A 16,242-nucleotide genomic window follows, 5' to 3' on the forward strand; every position below is an offset into this window, starting at 1 on the left:
AAATATCAAGGTTCAATCAAGATATTGTGACTTCATTGTGGCAACCTGCACATCCCCCCCATCCTTTCTGCATTCACCTGTCACAACAACAGATGATGAATGACAAATAAGATAATGGTAAAGTATAGTGTCACAAATGCCTAGACATTTTTCCTGTAAATGGGGTTATATCATTCTTAAGCAACGACGGCACACACGCCCTCAAGTGCTTTAGCTACTCTCTCAGCCAAGTGAATAGCTGCATATTGCACCAAACATGTGACTCACTTCTGCACGCTGCTTTATCAAAATGAAAGGCTTCAGGGGTGCACTTTCACGCCCACATCCAGCATCTTGTGTAATCCAAAGTCACACAAAGGAAGAGACAAGTCAGAAGTTAGGCCATCATCTCCAGAGGCAAACTGGATCATGGTTCAAAACAGGACAGCCAAGTCCAGTTACAGTAAGTACAGGCTATATGTCCCTTTAAAGAAATAGCAGCTTGTATATGATAGGGATGAGCCCTACTTGAGCAGAGAACGGGCCCATCTGAAGGAGGGATTCAAATGGACATGCACCTTTTCAAAAGTACGTCTGTGTTCAAAGAAGAACTAAAAACTAATTTAAAATAGAACTCTGTCGAGGTGCCAACTTGCTCCTTGTGCACAACTTGTGTGCCAGCAGAGCACGCTGTGAGGTGTGCTCTGCTTGCCTTATTGGCTGTTAATGATGACATTACCAGGAATGCTCTTATTGCGACCAGGTTGCAGTTAACAATAATAAAATCACACCCAATGTGAAGTGAGCGGTGGTCGTGCTTGCGTCTTCAGACTAGGATTTGAGTCTAGGATGTACAGGCTATGCTACACACACGATTTGCTATGGCAAAACGCTGAGGAAAAAGGCTACAGACATACAGCATTGACATCACTAGACAAACATGATGCTACGTACACACATTTTGCTATGGCAAAACGCTGTTGAAAAAGGCTACAGACACACGCACAGCCACTCTATGGAGCGGTTTACCACCGCTCAAAAAACCGGCACATCTTGTCCGTAGAGTCATAATGCCTCAATGTCAATGTCACATTGTTGTGACATCGTTGACATTGTGACATATCACACTGTTGTGACATCACCTTATCAAGGATCAACCCTGAGTATCCGTGACATCACATTCCATCCTTGTCCCTTGTATGCCCACAGTATTTGGAGATCCCTGAAGTACAGTTGTACAAAACAACATTTTTCAGTAGAACCGCCGATCCAACCAATATGCCTATAAAAGGGGACAAGGACTAAGAGACAGATACTGACACGCATGGATGCATGTCTGGGGTCTCACCTTTTGGTTCTACAGACAGGGATCTCCATATATGGGCATAAAAGGGATTGTATGTATGATGTCAGACGTCATAGGACCTTCACATAACGAGTAACCGAGTAAGCATGTCTGGGGTCTCACAGCAAACGGTTGGTTCTACAGACTCCAACTTTTGCACACGTATAGTGTATCTCAGATTTTTGCCTATGTTTCCCCTGCCGTTACTGTACAGTTGTATGAAACAAGATTTTTTTGTCGAACTTCCGATCCAACCAATATGCCCATATCTCAATATACATGGATCTTCATATATGGGTATCAGTGGTCCGATATATTAATAATGAATTCCGTCCTCTGTGAATTTCGTCCTGCGCGACCTCACCCTTAATTAGGCGTCTTACTGGTATACCAAACTACTCTGACATCACCAGGAATGCTGCTCCCTCATTGGCTAATGATGACATTGCCTTTATTAACAGCCTGGCTCAAACACACACAGCTACCTACCTACCTACCTAGTAGGTAGGTACCTACTTACATGTACATAACTACCTACCTACAAGTACATACCTACCTACCTACCAACCTACCTACCTACCTACCTAGTACCTACCTACCTACAGTACTTGCACGCTCTGCTGGCGCAAGTAATACTGTGTTAATTAGCTCTATATTGGGATAGTACTCATTGCTATGTGTAGTAACAACAGTAACATGAGTCTCTCCTGCTCTTTAGAAAGCAGTACATGAATGTTTAGGTCGGGATATCAATTTTATCCAATCAGGGACAGAGCACAGAATACAGATTAAACAATTAAGTTGGAATGCTGCCACTAAGAAATCAGCAGGCAAAATTGGCACACTATTAAATTCAAGCTGATAAATGGGCTCATACATTTTCTGTTTGGCTGAAATTAGCTTATACTTTAACCTTTTAAAAACTGTTTTAACAAAAAGAATCTCATTTACCCTACCTTTAAACATTGTCAAAGTGCCATTTGTCATATACAAAATGATACCTTTTCTACTAAAATATAACTATATATATATATATATATTCTATGGTTATATGGAGGTGTGCGTGTGTGTGTGTGTGTGTGTGTGTGAGTGAGTGAGAGAGAGAGAGAGAGATAGTATGTGTGTGTGTATGTATTTATGTATGTATGTATGTATGTACAGTATGTATGTATGTATGTATGTATGTATGTATGTATGTATGTATGTATGTATGTATATATATATGTTTGTATATGTATATGTATATATATATATATATATATATATATATATATATATATATACACGCACGCACGCAAGCACACACACACACACACACACACACACACACACACACACACACACACACACACACACACACACACACACACACACACACACACACACGCGTCTACTTTGCCACCTAAGTAACTTGCTTGAGTTTGACTGTAATATCCAACACAATGTTGATATAAAGTGTAATGCCTAATGGTTAGTGTGGGTGGCTGTGTGTGCTTCCTAACTAGAAACTAGCGTACTCTGGGGGGTTGGGGGTTAAAAATTATGCCATAGGATCTTACATAACACATACCGTACTGCTGTGCATCATGCAACAATCTTTACTGTAACCAGTTGCCCTCGGATATCTTTGAATTCACATGTGAACACAGAGCAACAAGTGAGATAATGTGATTTATGAAGATGACGGAATATGCAGCCTTACAGTAAGGAGGTGACAAAAGTGACAGACCATAATATGCCTGCCTCAGGATGGTCACATGTCAGCTGAATTAGATGGTGGTTTCACGGCAGAGGGCTCAGTCACTGGTTAATGGACACTTTCTCCTGAGGTCAGGAACAGTGAATGCTGATCTGGGGGGGGGGGGAGAAAGTTACACCAAGTCAAAGATGATAAAAAGATGGCACTTTGCCTGGGGGGTCTGGAGTGAACAAAGAGGCTCAATCTCAATGTTTCAAACAGCACAGTTCTGCTGCAGGGGAGATGTAATCGTGATGCAACGAGAGTCAATTCAGCTGGAATTAGAAATTAAAACTGCATGGTCGAGTATCAACCCTCCCACCCCCTCACCCCTTCAGCCTCACCCCCTCACGCACGCACGCACGCACACACACATATAGTTTCAAACAGCCTCAAGTGACCCATCTGGTATGTACTGTATGATCATGGTGCACCACTCTATACAAGAATTTCATTAAAAATGTATGACAATCGATTCACCCTTGTCCTTAAAGGGATAGTTCCACTTTTTATCTCTGGATTTGATCTCGCAAACTAATCCCAAGGTCAAATCATTGAAAACTGGTATTTTACAGGGACTGGTTCTGGGACCCCCAGTGGTCCTTGAGGGAGTTCCAGGGGGTGCCCATCTACAGTACGTAATTGACTGATAGTTACCAAATGGACCCCTACGGTTCTGTAACTCTTGAGAGATTTACATTAACACTGAGTATTGTACATGTTGACTGGGGGAGATAAAAATCATATCAAATGGGGGTTCGTGGCCTAACACATATCAAACTGGGGGTCACCGAAATTAAAAAGGATGAGAATCACAGTAACAGACAACCAGTGAATGTGGAGAAGCACGTACTGCATCTGTGGCTGACGTCTCTCACCTGCAGTGAGAGAGCATTTGTCTCAGGCAGACAGCGATCATGATGCACCTCGTCTTTTTCGCTCATTGTGTGTCTGGAGAAAACGCCTCAGAATGAGAACAGAGCGGAGACAGCATCAGAACAACCTGACTTCATTGCAGGACGCCGGTTGTCTGACTGTAGGCAGTGGTGGACAATGCACTCAACAACAGTACTTTGAGTCAAGTATTGATTGTTGACTGGTCATATATTACAGTGCAAGTGAAAGTTGCTCAGTCAAGTTTGTACTTGAGTTAAAGAACTGGAGTACTTGCTTTAAAAAATACTTAATCAAAAGTACATGCTTTTTGCAATATTTAAGTGTTCAAAAGAACAAATTAAAATTAAGAAATGTAAATCTCCTGTCAATAGTGAAAATAGCAAATCAATATAAAATTTGAGCTTGTAGATCAGATCTGCTAATTTCAATATGTACTGTAAGCCTGTAACATCACAGGCTTACAGTACATGGTTAATTCACTATATACATTTTCCTACCTAGAAATGAAAAGAAGTGAGAGTGAAAGTGTAATATTTGTCTTTGAAATGTAGTTGAGTGAAAGTACAATTGTTGCCTTTAAAATGTAGGGGAAAGTCATAAGTATCCAAAAATACAAAAACTACCGTAAGTACAGATACTCAAAAAAGGTGACTTTGAGTACAGTACTAGTAAATGTACTTCCTAGCTGTCCACCACTGACTGTAGGCAGGCTTCAGATCTCTGATGGTGAACTGTTCAGAAGGTACATTATGGACAAGCACGGGCAGAGAGAGCATTACAAATACCATTCCTCCTCCGCTCCCTAGACATGATTCCTATGATGTGTGATGATGTGTCTGTGCAAGTTGGTGCACCGCTACTAAACCAGGACAGAGTCACGACAATTAGGCTGTTCTTAACAGTATCGTTTTATTACATCAAAACAGTTTCTCCACAAACCTTTAGCGGCGAAAGCTCGCTACAGGGTGTGTTCACACAACGATAGATGCACAGTGGCCATCATCAGAAAAAAGGACATGATCATCATTATAATCATCAAAGGGTGTCAGTCAGTCATCATCATTTTTGCATTACCATTATAACCACCACAATTTTACCCACCACCATCTCGTATTAAGAATCTTCTTGACACCCAAATCATTCACGGAATTAACATCTTTCTTAAGACAGACCCCACAGAGGTCTCTATGGGACCACCACACCTGGGCCACGTAAACAACAGTAACAAATGGACTCCCAGAGTTAAATCAACATTCAGGATTTTACTATGAAGCATTTGCCAATAATCCTTGTATTATCCTACTTGATGTACCAGGTGAGTTGGGTTATCCATGCCAATCAGAGGAAAATGTATAAAGTACTAATCTTTGTGTCACTGCCTATAAAACTGGTTTTCAATGTGAGGACCAGGGAACCCCAGGTGCTCGATGACGTTCCGGGGGTATTCACCTGCTAATGATTGACCAAATGGACCCTTAGAAGTCTAACTCTGAGTGTACAAATGCAAATTTGCACTCTGTTAGGATCCTATGCAGCAGAGCCACCTGTCCATTTCTCCAAGCAGGTTACAACAAATGCCAAGTTCTTTGTAATCTCTATAGAACCATTTGACCCAGGTCCACATCATACTGATACTGCACACAGTGGAACTCATGTCCACCTTGGTATATCCAATAAAACTTTCAAATGGACAACACAGATATACAGACTTACGTACATTCAAACACTATATAAGTACAGTAGCAAAGGGAGGGGAATGTGAAATTATATTTTTTTGCTCTTAAATTTCTGTGGAAGACTCTCACACCGGGTTCAAAACAATTTTCGCAATAAAATACATTTAACTACAGCCAAGAGCCCCTCTGGAGGGCCATGTGGGCTGATGCGAGTTAAAATTCAGAACGAAGTCCAGGAAGAGTGTGCGCACACACGAATACACACATACACTCTGCGTGATGGATTTGGCTTAGGGACAAGGGTCTCTTAGCGCAGACTGTGGAGTACTTGTGTAGAACCAGTAAAAAACACGAGCACTTGAGTAGCAACCACATAACTGAGGCTCAGAGGATATTATTAGGGGCTGAACCATCATGTAATACACTGACAGCCTTGTCAATAGTCTAACAATGCAAGTGCATTCATCAGATCGCATCCCATGGAAATTATGCCGTTTTACTCCACGAATATATATATAAAAAAAAAGAAAACTTTCAATGTATCATCTCATCTTAAGCCTGATTTATATCTTGTCGTACAATGGTGTCCCACAGCAAAAATAGCTGATCTAAATGCTCACAATGCACCTCGTTGTGAGCCAGTAGATTTGCTATTTTCACCATGTACTGTATAAATTAAATATTCAGGCCTAGGCTATTAAGAATATTTGCCTACAAGGACATGCCCAAAATAGGGATGTCAGGTTTAAGCTTTCCAGACTTCAGCATCTGCAAAGTAATGACAGCTATGTTTCAATTAGTGGTCATTTCCCCATTTGACAATAATCTACTTAAAAGTAGTTCCAATTCATTCATTTTGACTGGCATTTTAACACTAAGACACAAGGAACACATTATGACAGCAGGAAGCAGAGAAACGTAAGCATGAACTGTTGTAGAGCAGTGGTTCCCAACCTTTTCTGGATCTGGACAAAAGCGTTGGCAGCCCACCCATCTGACCACTTAACAGTGTCAGTCAAGTGGTCAGATGATGGAGACAGGTGGATTTTCAGAGCATTTTTATTTTGATGATCAATTGATTATTGTGTTCCGGCTTGGATCAATGGAACCAATGTAGTACAATTTTAAGTTCTTATTTATTGGCATCACAATGAAAGCTAATTTTTCGTAGTGGGCTGATGTGCCAATTATTTGGGGGACCACTTGCAACACACTCACGGCCGACCGGTTGAGAATCACTGTTCTAGGGTGTTAACAGTATAGATGATCAAATACCCAAAGGTATAGAGCGTCGCAGCGGAAGTGGATTCCTTGGGTCACTTAATATTCCCCATTCATTTTCGCCATAGACTTTTACAAATATATTTATAACAATTATGTTAAGCCTCGAACCAAGCCATCCAGGATGGAGGTGAATCATGATCATATAACCTTTGATCCTATGTGAGAACATATTTTAATATTACATTATTTTATATACTACATTTAATAACTACCCTTTGTTTAGCGATTTTCAAAATGTTCTTTTCATAGAAAAAAAGGTTATATGGTCATGATTCACCTCCATCCTGGATGGCTTGGTTCGAGGCTTAACATAATTGTTATACATATTTTTGTAAAAGTCTATGGCGAAAATGAATGGGGAATATTAAGTGACCCCAGGAATCCACTTCCGCTGCGATGCTCTATACTGTGCAGGTAGAATCCAAGAACACCCACGCTTACATGGAAAAGAGCAGAAATAAACGTATAGCAGCAGAAGGAGAATGAATGCCTTAATAACTTGCGATATGTACAAACATGCAAACAGTGAGGACCCACATACCAGAATAGCAGCTGATTCTCAGACAAATGACATACCCTCAGATCACACACAGGTGGAGGATGGGACGGGCGAGAACAGGGGGTGGTGGGCTGGTGAGGTCAATGTGTCAACCCTCAAACTCCTTCATTCATTTTGTTGTCAGTGACACGACGACATATATTTCTGGAGGACATGAAACGGTATTAGCCTTCCTCGCAACAATGGACCCTGTTCACGGACATATCTGCGATGTGACCCAAAGAGAGCAGCCGAGAAACCAAGAGCATGACATCATATTTCCCATCATTAAAAGGGTCAAACACACACACATACATTACACACACATATGGATGTGAAAAGTGCCGAAAGGCTTGTCAAGCCTGACAGTGTGGGCAAAGGAAATGAGTACAAACACAGCTAAGCTAACTGTACAGCAGAGATAAGACAGTGTCCAGAGGGCCATCATGTCAGTGTCAGTGTGGAGTCTGATAAGGAAAAGCCTTGGCCCCTGGGACTGTGCGAGGTGGGCCTGGGACAGTCCCTATAATAGAAAAAGGAAAAATCCCATTCTGGGTCACAGAGGCCCCAAAAGGAGCTCAGGGGTCCTTCTGTCCCCATTAGTCTCAACAGCTTTTTAATGGAAAAAAGGAGAATGAGACTCCACTCCAGGCCACAATGTATTTCAAAAATCCTAAGAGAGAGAAAGGAGGAGAGGGAGGCAGAAAGAGAAGAAACAGCGAAACAGCACAGGTGATAAGAGCAGCAGCATACACACACACAAGTCTTAATACCGAAAAAAGAAATCACCATGTCAAACACCCTGTTAAACATTTCCTTTTAAAAATCATCTCTTTAAATTTTTTAAACCTATCAAGTCTTATGGATTCATCTGTGACGGATACGCAAGGCCGAAAGATCCCAGCCCGCAGGTCACTGTGTTTTTTTTTGGCGAGTGTTGCTCTTAAAGGCGCACAGTGTTGATTCTTAGCGGCTGCACGTTCTTGCCGTTGGCATGGCTTTGGCCGGGACTGAAGTACGGGCACAGCTTGGCGGAGAACTTCTCCCTGTAGGTGTAGAGCCAGGACATGTCGTCCGCGTTGTAGAACACCAGCAGGCCCTTGGGGTAGTCCAGGTAGACGCCCACCTTCTCCAGCTTGCTCTTGACGTTGAGGCGGGTCCAGGGCTCGGTGCAGGCGCTGTACTGGTTGCCGTCGTGCATGACGATGCAGTAGAAGCCGCGGCTGGGCTGGATCTGGATGCTGCCCTTGCGGCTGACCGTCTCGTTGGCCACGCCGATCATCCACTGGGTCTTCTCCGACACCATCACCTCCCAGTAGTGGACGCCCGTGCCGAAGCCCTCCGCCCCGAACACGGACACCTCCACGTCGAAGCGGCGCGGCGAGTCCTGCAGCGGCTGCGGGTGCAGGTTCCCGTAGGCCACGATGGTGCAGTCGTCCGACAGGATAAGCCTCTGGTGCGCCGTGATGGGGTCAAGGGTCAAGGCTGCCGGCACTGGGGATGGGACGATATGAGAATTGCATATCACGATTATTTTGACAAAAGAAATCGCGATTTACGATATTATAGTGATAATCAAAACCCATTATCCTGGGGCGGAACGTTTGCCAAAAAATTGCAGATCTACAAGCTCACAGTTGCAACGCGTTGTGAGCTTGTAGATCGGCTATTTTTTGGCAAAGACATTTGATAGAGAGTGAAGAAAACAACTGAATCAACTACGTATATTATAAGTACCTTTTACCAATAATAGAGGGTTTAAGTGGTACCGGATAATATGCAACTCGGCAAATAAAAGGTGAATTGATCCCAGTGCATGACGGAGGACGATATCACGATAAATTAAATCTCCACGATACGATTATCGTGAGTGTTTTTTATCACGATAATATCGCTTATCGTCCCATCCCTAGCCGGCACTGGGAGAGGGATTGAAAACAAGAGACAACGGAGAGCGTAAATGGAGGGAGCGACCGTAGGGATTAAGGCGAGGGAGCGAGAGTAGGATGGAGAGTGAAAGGGATAGTGAGTCATCAGTGCTTTTACCTAATTTAATACGCTCGGCCACACAGCCGTGTCGCCCACAAAATAAACGGTTGGCCCAGATAAACAAACCAATTACAGATAAGATCAGGTAGGACTGATCAAAGAGAAATTACTGAGTGAGAGAATAAAAACAAACCCCACTTCAATAAATAATGAGAGAGCTTAGGCAAACAGCACACCTACAGTATACACATACGTATGTGCTGTGTCACTGTATGTTTATACTTCGTTGTAAGATGGCATCGGGTGCCGACTGCCAAGAATAGCTGATCTGCAAACATGCGATGCGTTGTGAGCTTATAGATTGGAGACACCATCATACAACAAAGTATAAATCTGGCTTCATGGCTCAACTTCTGTTTCTGACTGCAGCTGTGTGTGAATGGTTGTTATGCTGAGGGCCGAGGCAGTGAGCAGCTCAACCACTCTACAGAAGAGAGGGGGGTGTTGAGTCAAGCATGTATAACGACCAAAATGTCACCAAGAAGGATTCATCAGTGGAAATGAAAGAAACACAAGAGCGTGTTTGAGGGTAGGTAGGTGTGGACTTTAGCAATCAAACATACGAACCGATGTGCGTGTGTGTGTGCTTGCGAGCATGAGCGTGTGTTTATGAGCATAGTATAGTTTATTGTTGTATTATTATACTGCGTTCACACACTAGTGGCGACAAAAGCTACAAAATGGCCAAGCGTGGTCAGCTAAACGGTCGCCGGGTCGCTGTTGAAGTGTTGCTGAAGCCACACTGCGTAAATGAAAAGGCTAGGGTTAAACAGCCCAAGGAAATGATTACCAGCAGCTCATTTTTCCATGCGAGGGAACAGAGCAGGAATTGTAGGGAGAAGGAGAGTGGAAATTGTGAAACAAAAACATAGGATTGATTGACGCTTCAGTGCGTCAATGGTGAGCTCTTTTTGGTAGAGCCTGTCACGCAGTGACAAGGTTCGGCTGTCAAATTGTAACTTCATGTTTCTGGCTTCCATTGAAAATGACTTGTAGCCTGTTGCTTTGTCACACAGCATTCGTGTGTGTGTGTGTGTGTGTGTGTGTGTGTGTGTGTGTGTGTGTGTGTGTGTGTGTGTGTGTGTGTGTGTGTGTGTGTGTAAACTATACTTGTTCACAGACAGTGACGTTTAGTAATGCCTTCCTTGCAAGGTGTTGTGAGCTTGTAGATCAGCTATTTTCAGAAATTTTGCCTGTTTCTCAAAATTATTTGGCCACGTTTGACCAGTTTTATAGTGTAGTTTGTCGATTACTTTTGATGCAGTAATGATCTTTTTTTATTTCATTTATTTTTTTATTAATAAAAAGGTCTTAAAAGTCCTTAAAGGCCCACTTCACCTCTGGGACAACCCGATCTTATTTTATTGTTGTTTGGGACACGATCAACACAATCAGTGATGCGTTTTGCATCATATGATGCAAAATGCATCACTAGTACATGCTGAAATACTAAAATATCTAAAAACACAGATTGAACACAAAAAATTACTCAGGATTGTGTTGATCGTGTCCCAAACAACAATAAAATAAGATCGGGTTGTCCCAGAGGTGAAGTGGCCCTTTAAATTGTCGCTTTACTGTCATGTGCCACCCCCCCCTTGGGTTGAGAACCACTTCACTATAATATGACCAGGGAGATTACTGAAGAAAAAGAATACGTTGACTCACTACCACTAATGTGGCAGCTCAACCACATGATCATACTCATCCTGCCCTGAGGGAGAGGATGGTGGAAGGCCCCTATCTGACACTCTGACACTTCCCATTTCAGGAAGTTGAAAAAACAAACAAGAGTCACACGATGAAACTACGCTGTGGTACTTTTGTTATTTAAATGTCATATTTATACACAATAAACTATGGTCCAGAGAGAGAGAGAAAAAAAAAAGAAGAAATGACCACAGAGTTCATTCAAAGTCAAGAGTTCCCCTGAGTCCAAACGAGCAGCAATGTCATACCAAGGTATGCAAATACTAGTGGAGCAGAGAGCAGTAATTACAGCTATGGGATGTGAACGGCTCCCCAGGCCCAAAGCTGCTCTCTGTGCAGTATATGTGGGTTAGGGCAGTGGATTACCACAGGGAGGGGGCCAACTGGAAACAGGGTTCCCACACATCTTTACCAATTAATTTCCAAAACTTCTCCAGAATATTTAACTAGATTTCCAAGACTATAACAATAATTCAGCTCAATAACGAGTCGCTTACTCCTATGCGCAATGCCCAAAGACAGGTAGTGTATGCCAGTGGTTCTCAACCATTTCAGGCCGTGACCCCCGAAATAATCATGACGAGCACTAAGAGTAGAGGAATTTCTGCCTCTAATATTTGACAATTTGGCCAATGTTTAATTTGTCATTTCAGAGGTATTAACAAAATCAATAACCAAAGAATGCATAGCTATTTGTTCCAGGACCTTCCAGGACCATTTTGATCAATTCCAAAACTTTTCCAGTACTGGAAAAATATATTTCTAATTTCAAAATATTTCATGACCGTGGGAAACCTGTGGAAAGGAGAGTAAGGTGAAAAGATAAATAAAATGCAATCAAAAGATTCAATTAAAATAAAAAAAGATGATTGCGCCAATTCTACCACTTCCAACCTGGCAGGGATGCCAGGCAATTGATTCAATTGAATGAGCTAAAAATTCCAGGCATGTCATTCCAACCTGGCATCCCTATTTTCGGCATGTCATTCCTGTCAACTGTTTCCAAAAACCCTAACCCTTTACAAGAAGTTGTAAAATTGCAGATCTACAAGCTCAAAACGCCCCGCAGAGCGACAAGTTGTGAACTTGAGGCCATGGCTACTATGGTCCTTGTCATGGAAAGGTTTGAGTACCACTGGGCTGGGGGCACCGATGGCCTAGCCCTAGTGTGTACTGACTGCGAGTCGCAAGTTCGATTCACCAGACCAGCAGAACTTTTCTGCGTGTCACTCCCCGACTCTTTCCCTGTTTCCTCTCAAATCTCCACTGTACCATAAATAAAGGCAGAAAAGCCCCCAAAAACTATTAAAAAAAACCCCACTGGTTTAAGCCTAATTTAGCTCACAAAGGAAAGCATCAGTGAAGCATTGTGAGCTCAAGTTGTAGGTCAGCTATATTCCGTGCACAACGCTGGTGTAAGACAACGTATCAATGGGGCTTTAGGGAAGCCCTGCTCTCAAACAGCGACCGCACCGCCTCTGAGCAGCACTGGGTTCAAGTTCAGTCAGTCATCATGAAGCCACATCAGGAAGAACAATACAGGCCTGTGTCCATGGCTCTCTCACAAATCCATGGAGCAGACTGAGACTCAGATTCCAGTGGGAGGGAGGGTTTTGTACTGCATGTGCACTTCCTCTAGCATTTATGTCAGTCAGCATAAATGAGCAAGGAGGGCTGGTAATGCGACTGGCCAGTGAGGGGGGGGGGGGGGGGGGGGGGAGACGGTGTCTCCTCCAGTCAATGACAATGCCAGAGTGTGTTACAACACTTTCAGTAGCATTCTGAGTATGAATTTCTGTTCTTACACAAAACATGCAGGCACAGGCACACGCACTGCCAGCAGTGCCAGCTGGATGAGTGAAGGCAGGCACCAGGTTTGTTTGCCTGTTATACATTCCCAAGAAAGCATTCAACAGAGAGAGGGGCGAGAGACAGAGAGACAGAGAGAGAGAGAGAGAGAGAGAGAGAGAGAGAGAGAGAAGCGAGAGACTAGGGATGGGATGATAAGCGATTTAAGACGATTTATCGTGATAAAAAACACTTCGTATCATGGAGATTTAATTTATCCTGATATCGTCATGCACTGGGTTCAATTCACCTTTTATTTGCCGAGCTGCATATCCGGTACCACTTAAACCCTCTATAACTGGTAAAAGGTACTTTTTTAAATAATATACGTACTTGATACAGTCCTTTTTCACTCTCTATCAAATGTATTTGCAAAAGAAATAGCCGATCTACAAGCTCACAACGCTGCGACGCGTTGTGAGCTTGTAGATCGGCTATTTTTTGGCAAATGTTCCGCCCCAGGATAATGGATTTTGATTATCGCAGTAATATCGTAAATCGCGATTTCTTTTGTCACAAAAATCGTGATATGAAATTTTCATATCGTCCCATCCCTACGAGACACAGACAGACAGACAGAGATGACGATGGCAGAAATGACTTTGTCCTGTCTCACTGGCAGCTACTGGTGATGAATTGGAACCAATTGTTCCATTTGGCAGCCGGTCAAGGAAGGCCAAGAGACTGCCTGCCTCCCCTCTGCCAGGAGGGTCGGCTAAAAATGAGAGAATTGATCGAAGGAATGAAATATTCCTTGTGCATTACTTTAAGTAATCTTCTGTGAGATTGAGTGATGGCCATAGCCAGGGGGGGGGGGAGCTCCTCCGCAACGTTCCGTCTCTAACATAGACTGTTCATCATAGCCCTGCAGTTCCAGACATCCACATCTCATCAGAGAACAATAACGGCTCACAAGCATCCCAGCAATGTTAATGCAGGTTGGGATTAGTTCTCACGCTGGGATATTTCATCATCTGGGTCAGATATCCTGCTGCTGAATGAAATTATAATGAACAGTCCAGAGTGACCCTGACTACATTCCTCACTTAGAGGACATGCTCGTTTTGTATGAACCTTGAGATTTTGTGTTACAGCACTGTGCACTCATCGAGTTACCCAGTGGATACCGTTTAACTCTCAAATACCTGGAACGCGCTCGAGTCGCGTTAGATTTTAACCACTTTAACCATTATTTTATGCTTTAACTTTAGAAAAATAGCAGATATACAAGCTCACAGCGCGGCACCGAGTGCCGCGTTGCAAGCTTGTAGATCTGCTATTTTTTTTAAATCGTGAAAATGAGTGCAAGTCTTTGAATATCTTTGACCCGACTTCTAAATCCTTCCTCTAAATCATGCTGTTCTCAAACCTTTTCATGTCAAGGACCCCCAAAATTACAGGTATTTGGCCGCAGACCCCCATCTCAAAATATGTTGTTCCAGGGACCACCCAGAAGTAAATATTTAGTTACAAATGTTTGCTTTTAAGTAGATATATTCAAAGACTTGCAAAAAGAAATCATGATTTTTCAAAAATAGCAGATCTACAAGCTCGCAGCGCGGCACTCGGTGCCGCGCTGTGAGCTTGTATATCTGCTATTTTTCAATAGTTAAAGCAGGCCTAAATGGGTTAATGTTTTGCAGGCACTCGTACAACGTGCAAGTGTAATGTTCCAGTAATATCTGGTGATACATACCTGGTGAAATATCCTGAAACAGAGACTTCCATATTGTGTACTGTAAAGGCCCCATGTACTTGGATGTCGGGAAGTCTTCGTAGGTCAGATTGGTCTCATGTATCTTCCCTTTAATCCTATGACAGAAAACAGATCAATGTCATATTCTATGCATGTCCTTTTGTTGGTTTGTGTGTGTGTGCTCTACTGCCTCAAGTCAATGGATCTGGTTTGTGTCTGGTCTGAACGTGGATTCGTTGACATTAACAACTGAGGAAATGTTTTGTGAATGCCCATGGCTATCATTCCACAGCAACAGACATTATTAGTAGCAGTCTGCATCAAGAGGGCTCAGGTCTGGTGCAGTAAAGAGTATGAACTGTGAACGCCCACACATTATATAAGAACATGGGGTGAAGCGAGTTTGAGAGTGTATTTGGACTCCAGAAAAGAATATAAAACATGTAAATTGCCAGGCTGATTAAAAGGCCTCGCCTGAAAGTAATAAAAAGAACCAAACAAAAGAAAAACACCAGGGATAACTTTTAGGATGGTTCAATGAAACCGCCCGCACAGATTAAACAATACGGCTGGTTTACATCAGGCAAAAAGACACCATCTGCTCAGAGATTAGCACATTCTGTTCTGTTGAAATGTTTTACTTTCTACAAAATGTCTGGAATCCTGATGATTAAACAGTACGAGATGAACAGGCACCATCCTCAATAATGATTTCTGGGTGCTTTAGTTACTGACATATAATATGGTTAAATATGCTAGCCTATGATATCCTAGCGTCCCTATTCTGGGCATCTCATAACACTGTAGGCAAACAATCAGCAAAAATAGGTTAACATTCTGCAAAAAAAGCAATCTACAAGGTGTCAATGCGATGACTTAGTTGTGACCTCCTAGATCAGCCATTTGTGGTGAAGAGATTTGGTGTACCAGGAAAAAAGGAGAATAGACCCCAGAGGGACCTTGATTAACGAAGTATAAAGGTTTAAGATAAGTGGTTAAATAGAATTTGGTGAAGTAATCTAGAGTTATATTAACAGTAGTGCTTCAAGATACTTTTGTTGTTACTTTATTTTTGTTGTTGCTGTGCTGTACATCTGTCTCTTGTCTCTCTCAACCCAACCAGTCAAGGCAAATGGCAGCCCACCTACAGCACAACCAGGTTCAGCTCGAGGTTTCTTCCTGTTAGATAAGATGTTTCTTGCTCATGGCCAAAATGTTGGCTCTCTGTAAGAGTACAGTATGGTCTTGAACTGCTCTGTATGCAAAGTGTCTCGAGACAACTTGTTGGGATATGTCAGAATATATACTGTAGATACAATTGACTTGACTGTGACTGTATTGGACTACAGCAGTGGTTCTCAAAGTCGAGTCCAGGGACCCCCTGGGGTCCTTGAGAGGTTTCCGGAGGGGAGGCGTTGTTGTGAAATTGCCATTTTCAAAAATCTTAAATGTGACAAATTTTGAACATTTTTGAAACATTTT

At 42.6% G+C, this 16,242-nt stretch overlaps 1 protein-coding gene across 1 annotated transcript in view; it reads right to left on the reverse strand.

Moving 5' to 3' along the window:
- Positions 1-7,152: 7,152 nt before the first annotated feature.
- The window catches only part of trim62.1 (tripartite motif containing 62, tandem duplicate 1), a 38,514-nt gene continuing 29,424 nt past the window's right edge, over positions 7,153-16,242 (reverse strand). The window contains exons 5-6 of the mRNA XM_080727677.1: positions 14,761-14,876; positions 7,153-8,951 (exon numbers count right to left, since the gene is read on the reverse strand). Coding sequence (XP_080583803.1) covers positions 8,401-8,951; positions 14,761-14,876 — 667 coding nt within the window. The 3' untranslated portion in view covers positions 7,153-8,400. The remainder of the gene's footprint in view (positions 8,952-14,760; positions 14,877-16,242) is intronic.

Source organism: Nannobrachium achirus (genome assembly GCF_963921795.1).
Source record: "Nannobrachium achirus genome assembly, chromosome: 6".
Classification (NCBI taxonomy): domain Eukaryota; kingdom Metazoa; phylum Chordata; class Actinopteri; order Myctophiformes; family Myctophidae; genus Nannobrachium; species Nannobrachium achirus.